General features: G+C 38.4%; 1 protein-coding gene across 10 annotated transcripts in view; it reads right to left on the reverse strand.

Annotated features, from left to right (window-relative positions):
- The window catches only part of NFIB (nuclear factor I B), a 338695-nt gene that overhangs the window by 39199 nt on the left and 281234 nt on the right, over positions 1–18262 (reverse strand). For all 10 annotated transcript variants that reach the window (XM_048849959.2, XM_048849954.2, XM_048849956.2 and 7 more), the window contains exons 7-8: positions 12649–12780; positions 10226–10410 (exon numbers count right to left, since the gene is read on the reverse strand). In XM_048849959.2, coding sequence (XP_048705916.1) covers positions 10226–10410; positions 12649–12780 — 317 coding nt within the window. The remainder of the gene's footprint in view (positions 1–10225; positions 10411–12648; positions 12781–18262) is intronic.

An 18262-nucleotide genomic window follows, 5' to 3' on the forward strand; every position in this document is an offset into this window, starting at 1 on the left:
TCAGGAATATTTGCTTTTCTTTCTCCGGAGGTTGTTATAAATTCTCTGCCATGAGTTTTAAGCTCACTGAGATGGCAGGATACAGAGGCCACTGTATTTAGGGTCTTTTGCACAGATCACAATATACAGTCACTATCTCTATAGCCTGATCAATATTTGGCCACCAAAAAAAAAAAAGCTTGTGCAAACTGTTTTTATTTTGACTCTTTTGGTTCTACCAAAAATGTGGTTAGCAAGATTTTTGGTATCACCATATTGAAAGCCCATTATTACTGTGAACTTATTTATTTGAACTGCATATGACTTGAGCCGAGGACCATTCAAAATATTTGTGCTACATCATTCAATAGATCCACAGGTTTGTTTTGTTTGTTCTTAAAAGACAGGGTCATTTTCAGGTTCCAATATAACCTCTTTTGGAGTAGTAGAAAATTATCACAAAAGAGATTCTAATTAATTAATATTTTACAAGTAAAAATACACCGCACAAAATAAATTGGGATAATGCAACAGAGTTCCTATGACTTGTACCCGATGTCACTGGAGTAAATCACAGCCTACAAAATATAGCAATTGCTAACGGTAAACTCAGATTTGCCAAACCTCAAATATCTGATTACTGGTACTACTTAAATATGTATCTGCCCCTAGTTCCATACCCAAAATCTGAACAGAAACTTAAATTTGTATTTATGAAGGTTATGTCTATATCCCAAAACCTTCTAAAATCAGGATGTACCTGTAACATCCTGATTTTCTGTACAGGAATTTTACCCAGAGATTAATAGTCTGTAATGAATGTCAACCTCCTTTCATACAGAATCTCCTAGAATTTCTCAAATCCAAATTTAATAACATTGAAGACCTCTCTTCTATCTGAGGATGTTATTTTCTCTGCTTTATCTCAGTTTCTGGAAGCAAAAGTGATTGGCCTTTCAATCCCACATTCAGTTTAGAAGATATGGCTATGCCTGTACCTGCCAGTCAGGCATCACATCCTAACAGCAGGTCTAACTCGGGATGAATGTGCAAATTATGCTCACAGATACCAGATACCAAATATCTTTTCAGTCTAAACCCAAGTAAAATTCCTTTGAGAATCATAGAATATCAGGGTTTGAAGGGACCTCAGGAGGTCATCTAGTCCAACCCCCTGCTCAAAGCAGGACCAATCTCCAACTAAATCATCCCAGCCAGGGCTTTGACAAGCCTGACCTTAAAAACTTTTAAGGAAGAAGATTCCACCACCTCCCTAGGTAATGCATTCCAGTGTTTCACCACCCTCCTAGTGAAAAAGTTTTTCCTAATATCCAACCTAAACCTCCCCCACTGCAACTTGAGACCATTACTCCTTGTTCTGTTATCTGCTACCACTGAGAACAGTCTAGATCCATCCTCTTTGGAACCCCCTCTCAGGTAGTTGAAAGTGGCTATCAAATCCCCCCTCATTCTTCTCTTCCGTAGACTAAACAATCCCAGTTCCCTCAGCCTCTCCTTGTAAGTCATGTGTTCCAGTCCCCTAATCATTTTTGCAAAAAGAAAAGGAGTACTTGTGGCACCTTAGAGACTAACCAATTTATTTGAGCATGAGCTTTCGTGAGCTACAGCTTACTTCATCGGATGTGAGCTGTAGCTCACGAAAGCTCATGCTCAAATACATTGGTTAGTCTCTAAGGTGCCACAAGTACTCCTTTTCTTTTTGCAAAGACAGACTAACACGGCTGTTACTCTGAAACTAATCATTTTTATTGCCCTCCGCTGCACTCTTTCCAATTTTTCCACATCCTTCTTGTAGTGTGGGGCCCAAAACTGGACACAGTACTCCAGATGAGGCCTCACCAAAGTCGAATAAAGGGGAATGCTCACGTCCCTCGATCTGCTGGAAATACCCCTACTTATATATCCCAAATGCCATTGGCCTTCTTGGCAACAAGGGCACACTGTTGACTCATATCCAGCTTCTTGTCCACTGTAACCCCTGAGTCCTTTTCTGCAGAACTGCTGCCAAGCCATTCGGTCCCTAGTCGGTAGCAGTGAATGGGATTCTTCGGTCCTAAGACTCTGCACTTGTCCTTGTTGAACCTCATCAGATTTCTTTTGGCCCAATCCTCTAATTTGTCTAGGGCCCTCTGTATCCTATCCCTACCCTCCAGCATATCCACCTCTCCTCCTAGTTTAGTGTCATCTGCAAACTTGCTAAGGGTGCAGTCCACACCATCCTCCAAATCATTAATGACGATATTGAACAAAACCGGCCTGAGGACCGACCCTTGGAGCACTCCATTTGATACCGGCTGCCAACTAGACATGGAGCCACTGATCACTACCCGTTGAGCCCGACAATCTAGCCAGCTTTCTATCCACCTTATAGTCCATTCATCCAGCCCATACTTCTTTAACTTGCTGGCAAGAATACTGTGGGAGACAGTGTCAAAAGCTTTGCTAAAATCAAGGAACAACACGTCCACTGCTTTCCCCTCATCCACAGAGCCAGTTATCTCGTCATAGAAGGCAGTTAGATTAGTCAGGCATGACTTGCCCTTGGTGAATCCATGCTGACTGTTCCTGATCACTTTCCTCTCCTCTAAGTGCTTCAGAACTGATTCCTTGAGGACCTGCTCCATGATTTTTCCAGGGACTGAGGTGAGGCTGACTGGCCTGTAGTTCCCAGGATCCTCCTTCTTCCCTTTTTTAAAGATGGGCACTACATTAGCCTTTTTCCAGTCGTCCGGGACCTCCCCCGATCGCCATGAGTTTTCAAAGATAATGGCCAACAGCTCTGCAATCACATCTGCCAACTCCTTTAGCACTCTCGGATGCAGCGCATCCGGCCCCATGGACTTGTGCTCGTCCAGTTTTTCTAAATAGTCCCAAACCACTTCTTTCTTCACAGAGGGCTGGTCACCGCCTCCCCATGCTGTGCTGCTCAGTGCAGCAGTCTGGGAGCTGACCTTGTTCGTGAAGACAGAGGCAAAAAAAGTATTGAGTACATTAGCTTTTTCCACATCCTCTGTCACTACGTTGCCTCCCTCATTCAGTAAGGGGCCCACACTTTCCTTGACTTTCTTCTTGTTGCTAACATACCTGAAGAAACCCTTCTTGTTACTCTTAACATCTCTTGCTAGCTGCAACTCCAAGTGTAATTTGGCCTTCCTGATTTCACTCCCGCATGCCCGATCAATATTTTTATACTCTTCCCTGGTCATTTGTCCAATCTTCCACTTCTTGTAAGCTTCTTTTTTGTGTTTAAGATCAGCAAGGATTTCACTGTTAAGCCAAGCTGGTCGCCTGCCATATTTACTATTCTTTCTATACATCGGGATGGTTTGTCCCTGTAACCTCAATAAGGAGTCTTTAAAATACAGCCAGCTCTCCTGGACTCCTTTAAAATAATTGTATCCTTGGAATTATAACTGAAGAGAAGTTTGGTAGAAATTTTTTGAAGTAATTAACCAGGGCTAGAAAAAAAATCTTAATTCCATGACCTTCATAGGTATAGGCATTTTGGAAACCACTTTTAGGTATTTTAGAAAGAGACTTTCAGCCTTCCATATACATCATATGACCCAAGCTAATGATTAAGTCTGGAGAACAATATATATCTCATTTTTCACCTGCATTCCAAACAAAAACTCTTCAGCAGAAACACCAGGCTTCTCAGATATGTTGCCTCATTACTGCTTTTACAAGTGTAGTATCTAAATAATTGAACAATCCATGTAATCTCTGTCATAATTGATCCATTATGTTTTGACATACAGCTGGAGTACTAGCCATTCTACAGGGAAACTTATTCTAAGGGAACAACCCCTTTTAATGGTTGGGCACAGACAGTACAGTGATGAACATCAATGCAAAACCCTAGGATATAAAGATTTGCAAGACCGGGTTGAATTCCATTTACTGATAAGCTTCAGACAGATCCAGTTTTGCAAACTGAGGTTTCTCTGCTATGCGATCAAATGGATCCTTTCTTAAAAACTGGATATTGGCCACAGCCATCCAGGAGTTCACAGTTATTTTATAGTCTCTGTTGATGGGCCTGTGCAGGTCTGCTCTGGAATACACACAATGGGTGCTGCCTTCTTCCAAAAATTTTATAAGGGAAAGGAAATAGCTCTTCTGGTTTTCTACGTCCTCTTTTACACATATGGTACAGGCCTCACCTTGTAAAATGTTAGAGATTTTTCAATCAAGTCATACTCATGTTCTGTTCTGTCACTTGTCCTGTTCAACGTATATGTGAGTCCAACGTCTATGTGAGATGATATGGCTGCAATGCCATTACCACATGGAAGACACAGCCACAAGTCTCAGTTTCATCAGACTCTGATGGTATGGTGTCTTTGCTTTCCCAGTGCTCTACTGAATATGATAAAGTGGTTATGCTAAAGGACTGCAGAAAAGGATCTTGAAGGTACCATGGGATGGTATCAACTCAAGGGGAAATTAACACTGTTTGTTCGAGAGGTGTACAATTAAGTATGTGTAGGGTCCCCTGGAACCACAGGTTGAATCAGTGCCAATAATGTCTTTTTCCATCTATATCTGCTAATACATGCACGATCAGTTCTCTCAGTTATGGGTCACGCTACACTCATCCAAGACTTTGTGATTATCCTAATGGATTAATGAAATGCATTCTACATTAAGCTAACCTGGAGATCTCGCACACAAGCTTCAGGTGGTGTAACATGAAGCTGCCTGTCTGCTTGCTGGAGTTAGCTTAGAAAACTCGTTAAACCAGTTCTTGGCCAACAGCATTGCCTCCCTATTACTTTCTGAGAGCAATTTGGGGGTTGAATTGGATCTATAATGGCTTGAATTCTGTCTGTCTGAGACAGAACCTCTGTCCCTATGCACTGCTGTGACAGCTAAGATCAGCTGGAACACTTGAGCTAACAATGCCCAGATTTAAATGTCACATGGCTAGTTGCAGGTATTCTAGATGAGGCCACCTCAACCCAAAATACACAAAACCCGAGTTCACTGACATTTAGGATATGGGGCGAGTTCGATCTCTATTTAGTTTTTTGCCTTAAAGGCTGTCAGATGTGTGTTTGCATGTATGGGAAAGGAAGTCTCTTTGAAGATATATTTTGCTTTAGTTTAAAATACATCTGTTGGGTTAAATGGCATATGTGCATCCAAGAAACTTACAATTTCGTGCTTTTATAAACTAAACATAAGTAAATGATATAAAAAATACTAACTTAAAATTGCAAATGAAATATTTAAACTGCTTGTCACCAGACTTCAGGGGTGACCTTAGATATGCCAATATTTTACATTTACCTCTCAATTACAATTTAAAATATTACGCTATCTTTTTCCTCTTCAGCAATGTCTTGTGCAAGGAAAGTCTGATTCAAATAAATGGCCAAGACGATTCAAAATTCGTAGCTATCACTAAATGAAAGACCATAGCTGCACTAAAGAAACCCACATGAACACACTTTTCTTTTATTGATCTTTTTTCTATTACAGTTCTCCTTGGAACAAACAGGAAATCCTTTAACTAGCCCAACTGGAGACTAACAAGATCTGAGCCAAACAAGATAACATCCTTGCTGCTAACTTGCTGGCAGTTATATATTGAAAAATCACAAAGCACCCGCCTGGAGTTCCTTAACAATATGTCTATCTTTTATTAAACAAAGAAAGAATATTCCAAGCAATTAATACAGGAAAACAGGCAGCCTTACCAGCTTCCAGAAGCTGCTCTCCTCTAGTAGCTCAGAAGTCACTGTCTTCACACAAAGCCAGAGCCATAAATTATATAAACTCATTTTCAAATCAGCACAAGTATCACCCTTTATTGCTGCCAGGAATTTCTAGCCAATAAGACAACAGCAGCTGACATGGACTCCAGTTTAGTCCAAGTGTAAGTCATTGATTTCAATGGGAACAGGTTCAGATCCTTACTCCTGAAGACAGGAGTTCAGTTACACTCACTCTCCGAGATCTGCAGTGATTACCAGTTTACCAAAAAATAGTTTGAAGTTTTACTACTTGTCAGTAGTGTCCTTCATAATCCGGACCCTAACTATCAGAGTCATTTTCTAGACGTACTCCTATTTAGCTTTGATCTCTCGATCCCTTAGTTCAGCATGGAAGAGAATGAAAGCAGGCTTTTCTCATTCTAGGATTCTCAGCCGTGAAACTTTCTAACAAAAGAGGTCTGCAAGGGTATGTCTACACTGCAATAAACACAAATGGCTGGCCCTGTCATCTGATTCCGGCTCATGGGGCTTGGACTGGGGCGCTATAAAGTTGCAGTGTAAACGTCTGGGCTTGGGCTGGAATCCAGGCTCTGGGACCCTCCCCCTTGTCGGGTCCTAGATCCCACACTCCAGTCCAAGCCCGGATGTACCTCACAGAAGCCAGGATGTTCTTTGGAAGGATTCTCTTTGATTGTTTTCTTTGTTGTCACTTTTCTTTTTTGCATCTGTTAACCCCTATTCTTTACTATTTTTGGTGTTAATTTAGGAATCATTCCCTCTTGCCTATGGGGTAGCTAGCCTGGTTTATTGGGTTGCGCAGAGCATTTTGTTCTGGTTTGTGAACTGTCCAGCACTGTCCCAACTGGATACCGAAGTACATTTTTAATGCTTCATATTGATTTAACCATATGACACTCAGAATTATTAATGCATTTTAAAAAAAATGTGTGAGTGGACACACACATACGAGTTGAGATTTTCAAAGCCATCTAGAGGATAGGAATGCCCACTTTTCATTGAGCTTAATGGGAATTGGGTATTGAAATGTCCACACCCTGAACAAACATAGGCATACTACAGACAGAATAGATACAGGTGGCTTGGTTTGTTTTTTGTAAAGATATGGTGGTGGAAAAATCAATCTTATGATGTCAGTGTCGGCCTTAAATATGGAGGGACTAGCACCGCTTCAGAATAATCATGAATGCACCATATGTGCCCTAAACAAATATTAAAAAGGCTAAAAAATAATCAGTTGCTTAGTAAAAACACATATTTAACTAAAGGTCAAGAAGAACTGGAAATCTTGGGGATGTTTTAAAGTCCCCTGTTGGAGGCAGGGGTGCTTAGTGGAGATTTCATTCTATGTTCAACATATTTATTTATCTACTCTCCAGTCAGAGGAGATGATAAAAAGCACATATGAGTTGAATATTGAGAGAGCCAGGACTCTCTCTTTTGTTTAGGTACCTCAGTTGTTGCATCATTTTTCACTGCAGCTACAGGGACTGTTTGAACTTCCTGACTGTTCATCACACATAATTTGGAGCATTTAACATTATGTCAAGAAAATTGTCCACTGCTTTCCCCTGTGGAAACTTATGGGAGCTCTATATCTTTAAACTAATTGTACTTAAAATATTCCATTGAATAGCATGACTGTCTCACTATAATGGATGCAGCAGTAATGTAATTAATCTCAAAATTGCTGTGGGGAGTACAAGGCATCTCAGTTGCTTGTCGTAACAATCTAAATTAGTGTATTACTGAAAGATGTTGGGGAGGAACAGTTCATTATAGGTAAATGCTGTCAGGGTATCCATTCTTTCTATTTCTAAAGCTGAAAATAAGACTATCATCATAGTTCTTCTTTTGAAATCCAAATGAACATGTTTTGAGGTGGGAAAGTATAATTAAATGTGATGTGGTATTTCTACAGATGTAGTTTTGCATTTTATAATAATTAAATTTGTTTGAATAAAAATTCATGTTTTATTTAGAAAAGAAAAACTAGTTTGGCTCAAAGCATGCCATTGTATCAGAAAAATTCTCTTTTGTCACTGAAAGTTCCCAGATGGCTGCTTCTTTTCATAAGAAAAAAATATTCTTGCTATTTTACAGTTTTACAGGGGAGAGATCCTGAAGTTGTGAACAAGTGAAAGGTGGGTTGGGCATGCAAATTCTCTAGTGTACCATACATCTGTGATGGAAGTTTTGAAGAATAAATGTAAGTGTGATACACCTAATAATAATTAATAATAAGAAATTGCAAAGAACCATTGGAGTAGAAGATTGGAATACGATATTCAGTGTTATTTAACCCATTCCCCATAGAAACTAAATCAAACATCAGATGAAATGAAAAACATTCCCCTAATCTAAAGGTTTTGAAAGGTGACAAAAGAAGTAAATTAAAGGCAATTTGACCTGTTATTCTCTAGCATGCAACAAGACAAGAATGGGAAATGTTTTCAGTTTGCTGCTAGTCTGAAAGCATCAGCAAAGTAAAACTTCTCCTTCAAATTAACAGATTAACTTTATATCTGTAGATATTAGAAAGGGAGTTGATTCTTCTCGCAAAAGAGTTGATATAACTCCTTCTGCTCAATAAATACTCTTCACAACATTAAAACCACAAGAGAGCACATTCATAAAGTGGTAGGAAGAGAATGAGATACTTCAGTTAGAAGCTGCATTTTTACCTTGATAATCTGAAGCAAAACATGGAACAACCTAGAGGGATTATCACCTAATCTGCCCTTTTAACATATGTAAGAAATTGAAATGTAAGTAAAACAAGCGCTGAATAATTAAAGAAATACATAACACTAAGGGCTTGATTTTAATTTGCATAATTTTTCCCTTAATAGTGTCTAATTAAGACATCAGTTTGAAAAAAAATCTAATAGAACTCTAAGATTTTCCACACTGAATTAACGTTTAGGACTTTTAATGGATGTCTTAATTAGACTTTGTTATTCATGGAAATTTTACACAAATTAAAATCAAGTCCTGTGTGCACTGTTCCCAGTTGAGTTTCAGCAAAATGCTATATGGAACTGAGAGACTTTTAATCCATGCACTGACAACACTTTGTAGTCTGAAGCTGACATACTCCAATTCCACTGTTTGATTTAATTAGCATTAATATTATAAGCAATAAAAACAAATCACACTGTTTTCACTTTTCCTTCCAAAGTAAGTTGCAAATTTATACATCAACATATTTTTTTAAATGTGAAAAAAATCTGCAGTTGGATCCAACTGTTAGCCAATGGGGCCCAATAACCAGAATGACTTTTTGAACAGCCCAAGGGAGCCTTATCTGTTATTCAATATACAAACTTTGATTCAGTCCGAAGTTCTACCACTGCAGTGCCTGAAATGCATGCTGAAAGACCTTTCTTCCATCAGTTGTGCTAAACATGTTTATCAGAACAATTTCTTCATGTTCATCTCAGTTGATAAAGTCAGTCTTTTAAGAATTTTGATGGGGGGATGCTTTGAGTGAATACACTGTCATTTCAGCAATTTTGTGACAAACTATGCTCCTGAATGTCTCTCAAAAATATTATAATGTGACCTAGAACACGGGTCTTCATAGGAGCATTTTAGACAAGGCAGCAAAATCAGAAACCAGACCGATTACATTTCACTGACATTGGAAATATTCCAAGTATTGACGGACCAGGGCTCAATTGCAGTTTGTCTTATAGCAGAGATCACATGTTAATACTATGTGCTGATTCTATTGTGAAAAACAAAGTCCTTTACAAATTATTCCTCTAATGAAAACCACATTAACTTTGCATGAGAGAAACATGTTTGATTCAATATAGCTGCCAAAAAGCACAACTGCTTTTGCATGCTCCTTACAAAGGGAAAAAACTAAAAACGCTGGTTCTATGTGACACTCATTACGGAAGTGTTTTCACATCTGTGCAATGAATTGTTAAATATCTATGAAACCTTGGAAGTATATCCCTGCCAGAGTTTATCTTAATAGTTTGTCTATAAATATACTTGTATGTTCTGTTTGTGTGCCTGGTGTTTACATTAACACATTCCTCGTTCCTCCCTGAAGCAAGCAATTCATCTGTGTTTTACCACCTAAATCAGAGGTGTGAATTACTGTGATTTTTCTCCTAGTGTCACACTCCTTTGAGCTATCTACCTATCCTGCAGCCCTGCTGCACACAGAACTCCCACAGAAGAGTTCTGTGTGCAAGAGGATTGTGGGATTAGGCTTTATTCTGTTTGTGCTACTGGATCATTCAGCACAAATGTTCCACAAAGCAACAGTGAGTGGGTATAACTAATCTTCTCCAACAAACAACCCTCATCATCCAACCATGTTTAACTGAAAAACTTGCTGAATCGCTTATGTTCAATGTCCCAGCGTGCTATGGTAACTGGACTAGTGAGATATGTTAAGCGCTAAGCACTCAAGAGGATACACATTCTTCATAGGAATTCTTTTGGATTGTTTATTTTTACAGTACCTGGCTCGTCTGTGGACTGGACGGGTCATAAGAAGGTACATAGTTCTTCAGAGTATCCTGAGGATTCAGATGGGGAGGATATCTGATCGTTGGATGAGAGAAGTAGCTCGATGGGGCAGGAGGGAGAATAGCTTGTGCTGGAAATGGCAATGGCGAAGGGGGGGGTGGAGTTCTGGTTGAGATGACTGGAGAAGATAAAATAAAATGAAAATTATTTAGTATCTTTTCCTGTTTCTTGCATAACTTTTTACCTGTGTATCACAGAGAGAACATAAAGTTAGTCGTGAATTGGCATGATGTATTTCTTATCCACAATATTCTTAAATACAACCTCTCATTCCCTCCCCCTTCCCTGCAGTGCCCTAGGGAATGGATAAGTGCTGTTATTCCAAATCCATAAATGCCACATTTTGTTTAGTTTTTTTCTGGATTACATCATCACTAGATTTAACTTTTCTTTAAAGGCAACAATGATTTCCCAGCAGGAAACATATTTCAGTAATAAAGTCTTCGTCTCAAGAGCCCAGATGAATCAAACAAATACGTAAATAAATAAGTAAAACCCACATTTTTTCCACAGCAATCTAACAAAGAAGAACAAAGTCACTGAGTTCTCAGAGACAGACAGTGATTCCTCACTGCATTGTACTGTACCTGTCTCATGTGGGGACGGGAGCAATAATTACTAGGCAATAATGCCATGAATAATTAGCTGACCATTGTGAAAATGCTAATGAATGTTCAACTTCAGGGCCTGGGAAACCATTCCACCCAATGAAAATATCTCTGGCAAACAAAAAAGGATCTATCCTATACATATTTTCTTTGCATTATCTTTCTTCCCAGCCCCCACAAACACACACTTCTCTATCTATAGACTACAAGTAATGTCTAAACTACCAGCAATGTTTTCACAATGAAAGGAATGTACAGAATGTCCTGTTACTGCCGAGGCGTCAAGCCAGAAGTGGAGATTGTTACATTATTACAATATATAAAAATCACATTCCACGCTTTATTACACATCTAGAGGTCACTTATTTTGTGCTTTATTAAAAGAAAAAGACTAACTATGATAGAAATGGGAGAAAAGAGGTGTGCCTCTATTTTAGTTAGGAAGGACGGTGCATCTGTCCAAGATATTTTATAAAGTGCTTACCACCTTGGGACTTAAAGGTCTCTCTCTCTCTCTCTCTGTACAATGAATTTGGATTCTAAGCTGCAGCAGCACCAGTACTTTTACAATTCTCCTCTCCGATCTTTTACTTTTTCATTTTTTAAGATATATTTTATTTTAAACTTTTTGAGCTGGGGATTAATCAAAGCGAACCACATAATAAAAAGGCAGCAGGATGTTGTTGTGAGATGCTTACAAATACTAAAGCACATCAAAAAGTAGTCTCTTCTGGCTCATGCATCATATGCAGTATTATTAACTAATTTCTGATTGTAGAATCCTTCCACAAATCGGAAAGAGCTGAAATTGACTTCAGATCCCAGAGTGGGTTTGATGGGCTGGATGTTAGAAAAAAATAATGTGTCTTCACTTGTAAACTGAATAAATATGAACTTGAGGTCATGGAGATGGGGGAAAAAAAACCCATGAAAGAGTAACTTTTGAGAGAAGAACTGCATTTTAAATCTATAAAAGCAAAAATATTCAAGTCTGATTTAATACTCCTTACTTTACCCTATTGTGTTTAAGGAATATTATATAATACATAATGTCAGACGACCCACCGATGGAAGAACACTACAGTGCCAAAATTTAAACTATGGAGTTAAGATAGAGGGTCCTACAAAAACCATACTAGAAATGTCCACACTATATACTTGACAAGCCATTACAGCTCAAGGGCCATAGTTTCCCCTTAACCCATGCATGCAACTCCCATTAATGTCAAAGGGAGTTCCACTGTGGATCTACAGAAGTATATGGTGAAAAAAAGATTTACAGATAGTGGCTCGCTCGCTCTGTCTACCCATCTATCTATCCCAAAAGAGGCATCAGTATCTAATTCATTTTTTAATGCGGGTGTTCAACATTTTTTCTAATTTTGAGGCTTCCATTATGTACGTCATTGAATAAAATCCTATTAAGGCATGTAAATGTAATATGCTAGTTAGCAAAAAATGGGGGGAGGGCTTATTTTGTCCTGTGAGATTATATGTACTTTCATTCACAGGTTAGTTTTAGCTTCACCACTGCACAGCACTGAAGGGCTACCTGAGCTGTCTTTAATGAGAATTCCTCCAAGGATACCCCAAACTCAGCAACATACTCAATTCCCTTTTCATTCGTAATATACATGGGAATAGATCCATAACAATGACTTCAATAAATGCATCATTATCAGAGGGTGGGAAAGGAACAGAAACCAGATAAATATGGAGGGTTTTCTTCCTCCTTCGTATGCCCTCACCACTGTGTGCAACTCCTGGGATTCCTGGATGGTGATGCTGGGGAAAAGTGCTCAGTCTCGGTGAAGAATCCTGAGGAGATGTAGGACTAAACAAAGGCTTCTCAGGCTTCTTCATTGTAGGAGAAGACATATCTGCAATGGAAATATAAGAAAACAGGAATGTTAACCCAGAGGCTTCTTATTCCATTGCACGACACGGCATTTTGTAAATCATACACTATTTATGTTTATGCTACTTTTATAAGTCCCTGTTCAGTTATCCTACTCCACTGTGACTGATTTTAAATTATTGGTTTCCAGAATAGGCATCAACAACAGTTCACCGGTCTTTGGCTTGCAGAACAGAAATTGCATTCTCTTCATACCAGACAAGCAAGAAAGTAAAGAAATCCCTGACCTCACCAGTTCCCCAGTATGCATCCGATGAAGTGAGCTGTAGCTCACAAAAGCTTATGCTCAAATAAACTGGTTAGTCTGTAAGGTGCCACACGTACTCCTTTTCTTTTTTCAATTCTACAGAACACCATATCCACTTAGCTGACGGGAATTTTATTGTAATTTTTACCGGAAATCTGCAATCACATGTAGAGTAATCACAACAAAAAGTATTTTAAAGTATTTACTATTTTTAACACAGAAATCCATCTCTTCCAAAAGCACAGTGATATTCCTAAAAATGCAGGATACATAAGCACCAGTATTCAGATTCTCTGTTTTCCAAGTAGGCCCTTACCACCTCTCCCTGCCAGCTTACATCCCAACAAAAATCTCTCTTAACATAGAGAGCACAATGGTCGTGAAAAATGAAGAAATGCTATTATAAATTACAACAACAGTAAACACATTGTATTTTGTCTGAAACCTTAATTAACATTAATTATTGTACTTCAATCTGAAATTAAATCTTTTCCCCATTTATTCATTGCACATATTTGTAGCATATACATCACCACGGTGTATGGATTCAGCTTGAACTCAATGGCACTACTCATTTGCTTAAAGTTAAGCTCATTCATAAATACTGGATTGGGACCATAACGCATCTGCCTTTTCTTTGCTATGCAGACCTTGCTATTTTCATTCATGCCTTTGTCACCTTCAGACTAGACTACTGTATTGTGTTGTATTTGGTGCTACAACTTAAATTTACTTGGATGTTGAAGGCAGGACAGCCCTGTAAAATAGAGTGCCTCACTTTGAGCTTATTCAGACAGTTCTTTATGATCTGGGTTGAGTTTAAGGTGTTGATCTAGAAAACCTTACATATGCTTAGGACCTTTCTACCTGAGAGTCTGATTCCCTCTTCCTGACTTCTATCACAGCTGAGATCTGTGAAGACCACGGAGCTGGACCCACCTTGATATAAAAGAGGGAAGCTGATAGCAGGGTGTTCTCTCTGAGGGCTCCTATTTTAGTAATATGTTTGGGTCCAAAATAGCCTGACTCTGAGGACCTCCAGGGCACAGCGCAAGGCTCATCTTTTTTATGCAAGCTGCTGAAGAAGCAAATTTTGTCCAGGGGAGTATACAGGGAAAGCGTTGACATTGTTTTATTTCTGTGTTGAAGGGTATTCAGTATTATTATACATTATGACAGTTGCTGTAAGTTTTGTTTACACTGATCTCTTATAATTTTATATTATTGTCAAAGGCACCTGAGTGATGACATAGGTGCGTCTGGTCATTTTAGAAATGTAAATAAACAACGTGCTATTTGAAGGGAAATAACAAACATTTTATTTTTCTACTTTTAATAGCAAATAGCAAGGACAAGAGTAACAAATGGTTAAGGTTTGGATTATATAATTTATCTGATAAATTACATAAACTTTTTTTTAAAATTGCTTTAAGTGTGGTGAATGAGTCTGGAATAGGGATTTTATAATCCTATAATAAAATCTGCATGTTAGTTCATGATTTTAGGATTATTTCATTTTTTGATCAAATGACTGCACTAGCTTCTTCATTTCTTAAGACACTTGTTTCATCTAAGCACAAGGACCTTTGCACTACTGCGGAAGAGGGAAAGCAGTTACATCTTTACAAAAGCCATTGGACAAAATTAACCAAACATTTGGCTTTGGGCTGGGACTCTTCCACTAGACTACCAGTGCAAAAACAGTCCAACATTATTGTCTGAAAAAACAGACAAGTGCACTAATGGCCTATAGCTGCAGCCTTTACTAACACATTGCATCCATCACTGGCTGTCATAAGACATATCAATAACTGAATACTTGATAAGACTCTTTTGGCAACACAATTAGTTTATTATACCATATGTATAATATCATAAAAATATACAAAGGATTGGATTTGATTTTTATTTTGAATATTGCAGCTAAACTTCTATAGGGAGGGAGATGATCAAACACCCACAGAGTAGGAGGTGGGGAGATCTTTCACTTATGTAAAACTGCATTCAACAAACCAACTTTTGAAGGAATGAACTAACTTCTGCTGAGAGATTTTGCAAATGTCTGCAGATCTAATTTCTGTACTACAACTGATATTTAGTTTAGTTTGTGGCTGTTACTTCATTAAACAAGCCAAAGTTTTTTTATTATTATTATTTTTAAACCAAAATATTTAAATTGTTTGAAAGAAGAATGTTATATGAAGTGCAATGTAATCAGAGTTTCCATTAACCCCCCAGTGGCATCCCTAATTTGAAAGAAAATGTACAGAAAAGGAAATTGGTGACTATTACAACCCGCATGTTTTGCCTTTAAAACAACTGTAGTTCAATACATACAGAGTAGCATAAATTACAAAGCAAAACTGAATACAACCATAAGACTATTACTACAAGAGATTATTGTCTCTGAATGAAGGTAAAGGCTATTGGCAATCAATACTGTACATCTTTTGCTGCCATATGAACTCCCATCACCCAACCTCTGTACTTTAAAGCGGAAATGCCTACCACACATGGTACTACAGTGGAGTGCTTTTAGAAAGATGACACAAACAGCATTCACAACTGTGAAGACCGAATAGCTGAAATACATGTAGCAGCTTCTTTGTTAAAACAATGTACGTAGCATTGTGAAGTAATTCAGATGGACATTCCCCCCTTGTTCTCCTCTTGTATGCACTGACATCATAATGGAGCTTTCATGGTCTATTCACCATGGAATAACAGATGCAGCTTACAGGAGAGCCAGAACAAAAACTGTTTGTATAGGTTATAGAGAGAGACTACTGTGGTCTCCTCCTTGACCAAAAGGACAGGCTTCTAACCCTGGTAAGAGCACATGAGTTTCATTTTCTTCAGAGGTTTATCAGTTTTCGAAAAAAATACATCATTATAGCTTAGGAAGGGCAGTTTTTTATTATCTTTAGTTTTTTCAAATGTTCGCGGCCTTTAAATGCAGCATAATTAGCGAAGGCAATCTTAAGAATTCATGTAATTTTTAACGATAACTCCAACACTTACAAAATAAAAATAACAGATATTGTTTTGCTTTTAAAACATATATGTTAACCAAGAGTTACACTTTTGTTCCTGTAGCTTTAGGTATACAGTTAGGTGACCAAGTGATGGAAAGAGAATATAAAACAGGCCTATTTATTTTCTTCCAAATGTTCTTTGACATATGCTTGAAATAAAATTGCTATAGTTTTGAGAATGAAAATATAATATTTTTTCAGTTAGACTTATTTGTACTCTATTGATTCTTTGAAAAATACTTAGCACATAGGAAGAGGAAAAAGTACAAAAATCAGAAATTTAGACCAAGCTATTCTGTTTCTCATAATGTTCTATCGACATGAATCAGAATAACCCATGGCCGTGTCCTGCTTAGAATTTTCTTAAAAACATGTAACATGAGTATACTTTTAAGAATTCACATTCTGTTCAAATTATTCTTGCATAATATCCTCATGTTATGGCGGAGATACAGTAGATGCATGCCCAGGCTGAAGCATGTTATAAATTTTAAAGCATCACATGAAAGAGATAAAGACTTATGCAAATACAAAGAGTTAGATTAACTCATCTCCCAACAAGGTAATTCCATCTACAAAAAAGGGAGAAGAGTGTTGCTGTGAAGCCCAGCGTATGCAGCCTGCTCATCGGCAGCTTGCACAAATGGTGCTCCAGATGTATATCTGTTCAAGTCAGCCCAAGGCAACAATTTTGATCAATTCTAATGTGATAAAATGCTGCAGGGAAAGTGTGCAGAAACGTGTTTACGTCAGCCTTTAATTAAACTGTTGTTCACTTCCAAAGAACCTTAGGAAACACTAATGAGACATGAGTTTCAGCAATTTCCTCATCAAAGCAAAGACCCTCTCTTCTCAATCTGAAGCAGCCTGTCATCCAAGTAGCTCCCTGGATAAATGTCACATGGCACACCAATCGGCGAGCCACCTGTTAATAGAACTTTGCTGGAGTCAACTGGTGATCCGGGGCAAGTTCAAACATCCATCTGCCTGCTTTGGACACTTGCTCATTTTTCAGATAACGCACAGCAAGTTGTTAACTTTTCTATAATGCCGGTGGTGCAGAAGTGTGAAGAGATTATTAAGTAGAAATAGAGAATAAATAACATTAAATCTATTTAATCCAATTTATTCTCTATCACTTCTTATTCATAACTTTATATCATAGCTTAATTTAGCTAATCTTTCTTTGCAAGGTACACTCCTGTGGACAGCAAAGAAATGTTTAGAACTCAGTTTTAGCATTGCCTTGAGAAATCCAGATAAGAACATCTTCACATTGTTGTTTGTGTACTTTACAGTGAAAGATATTAAATCAATCGCATTATTTTAAAAAATAGCGAAGATGCACCTTCATGCAGCTAGCAGGAGCCAGGGACTTTTGAAAATCTCAAGAGAGTTTAAATTCAGAGGACAGGGGTGCACAGGAGCCAATTACCTAGCTCAGTCTCCAACTCCCAGACATGGAAAGACAGCAAACCTGAAAGGAGTGTGGGGCAGCCCCACCCCGTAATCTTGCCACATAAGCACTTTCACATTTCCCTATCCACATCACCACCACCACCACCACCACCACACACATACACACACGTGCGCGCGACCCTATCTTCCAGGCACCATTTTACAATCCCTGTAGCCCATTCAAGATTCCTCCCCTGTTGATTACAGGGAAGGGACATTTGCAGGAGATACTGCTAGTGTCAGATTGTGATCTCAGAATACATCCCTTCTACACTCCATTGGACCTGAGTCTCCACTGCTTGCACCTTGAGTCAAGTACACCTCTGCAAAACGGGTATAAAATCTTACCAGATCAGAATGGTTGTGTTTCATATCCACTGTGCACAGCTGAAAATGGCTACAAAATGTGTAAGTCAATGAAGAATCACACCAATTGCGTTCAGTGGAATTACTTCTGATTTACAGCAGCGTAAGAGCGCAGAATCAGGCTCCCAGCTTCTTTATAGGTTGGGTGTAATGACTACAAGCCTGATTTTCAGAAATGCTGAGTTCCTACTGACATCAATTGGAGTTGAAGGAGCTCAGAAATTCATCTCACCAGCACAAAAGTTCACTTCAAACATAAAAGATTAAAGTGGCTTCTTTCTCGCTATTTTTTTTTAAGTCAAACAACTCCAAATAACTTGATGCATTGCTGGGATAGG

This window comes from Caretta caretta, chromosome 5 (genome assembly GCF_965140235.1).
Source record: "Caretta caretta isolate rCarCar2 chromosome 5, rCarCar1.hap1, whole genome shotgun sequence".
In the NCBI taxonomy this organism is placed as follows: Eukaryota; Metazoa; Chordata; order Testudines; family Cheloniidae; genus Caretta; species Caretta caretta.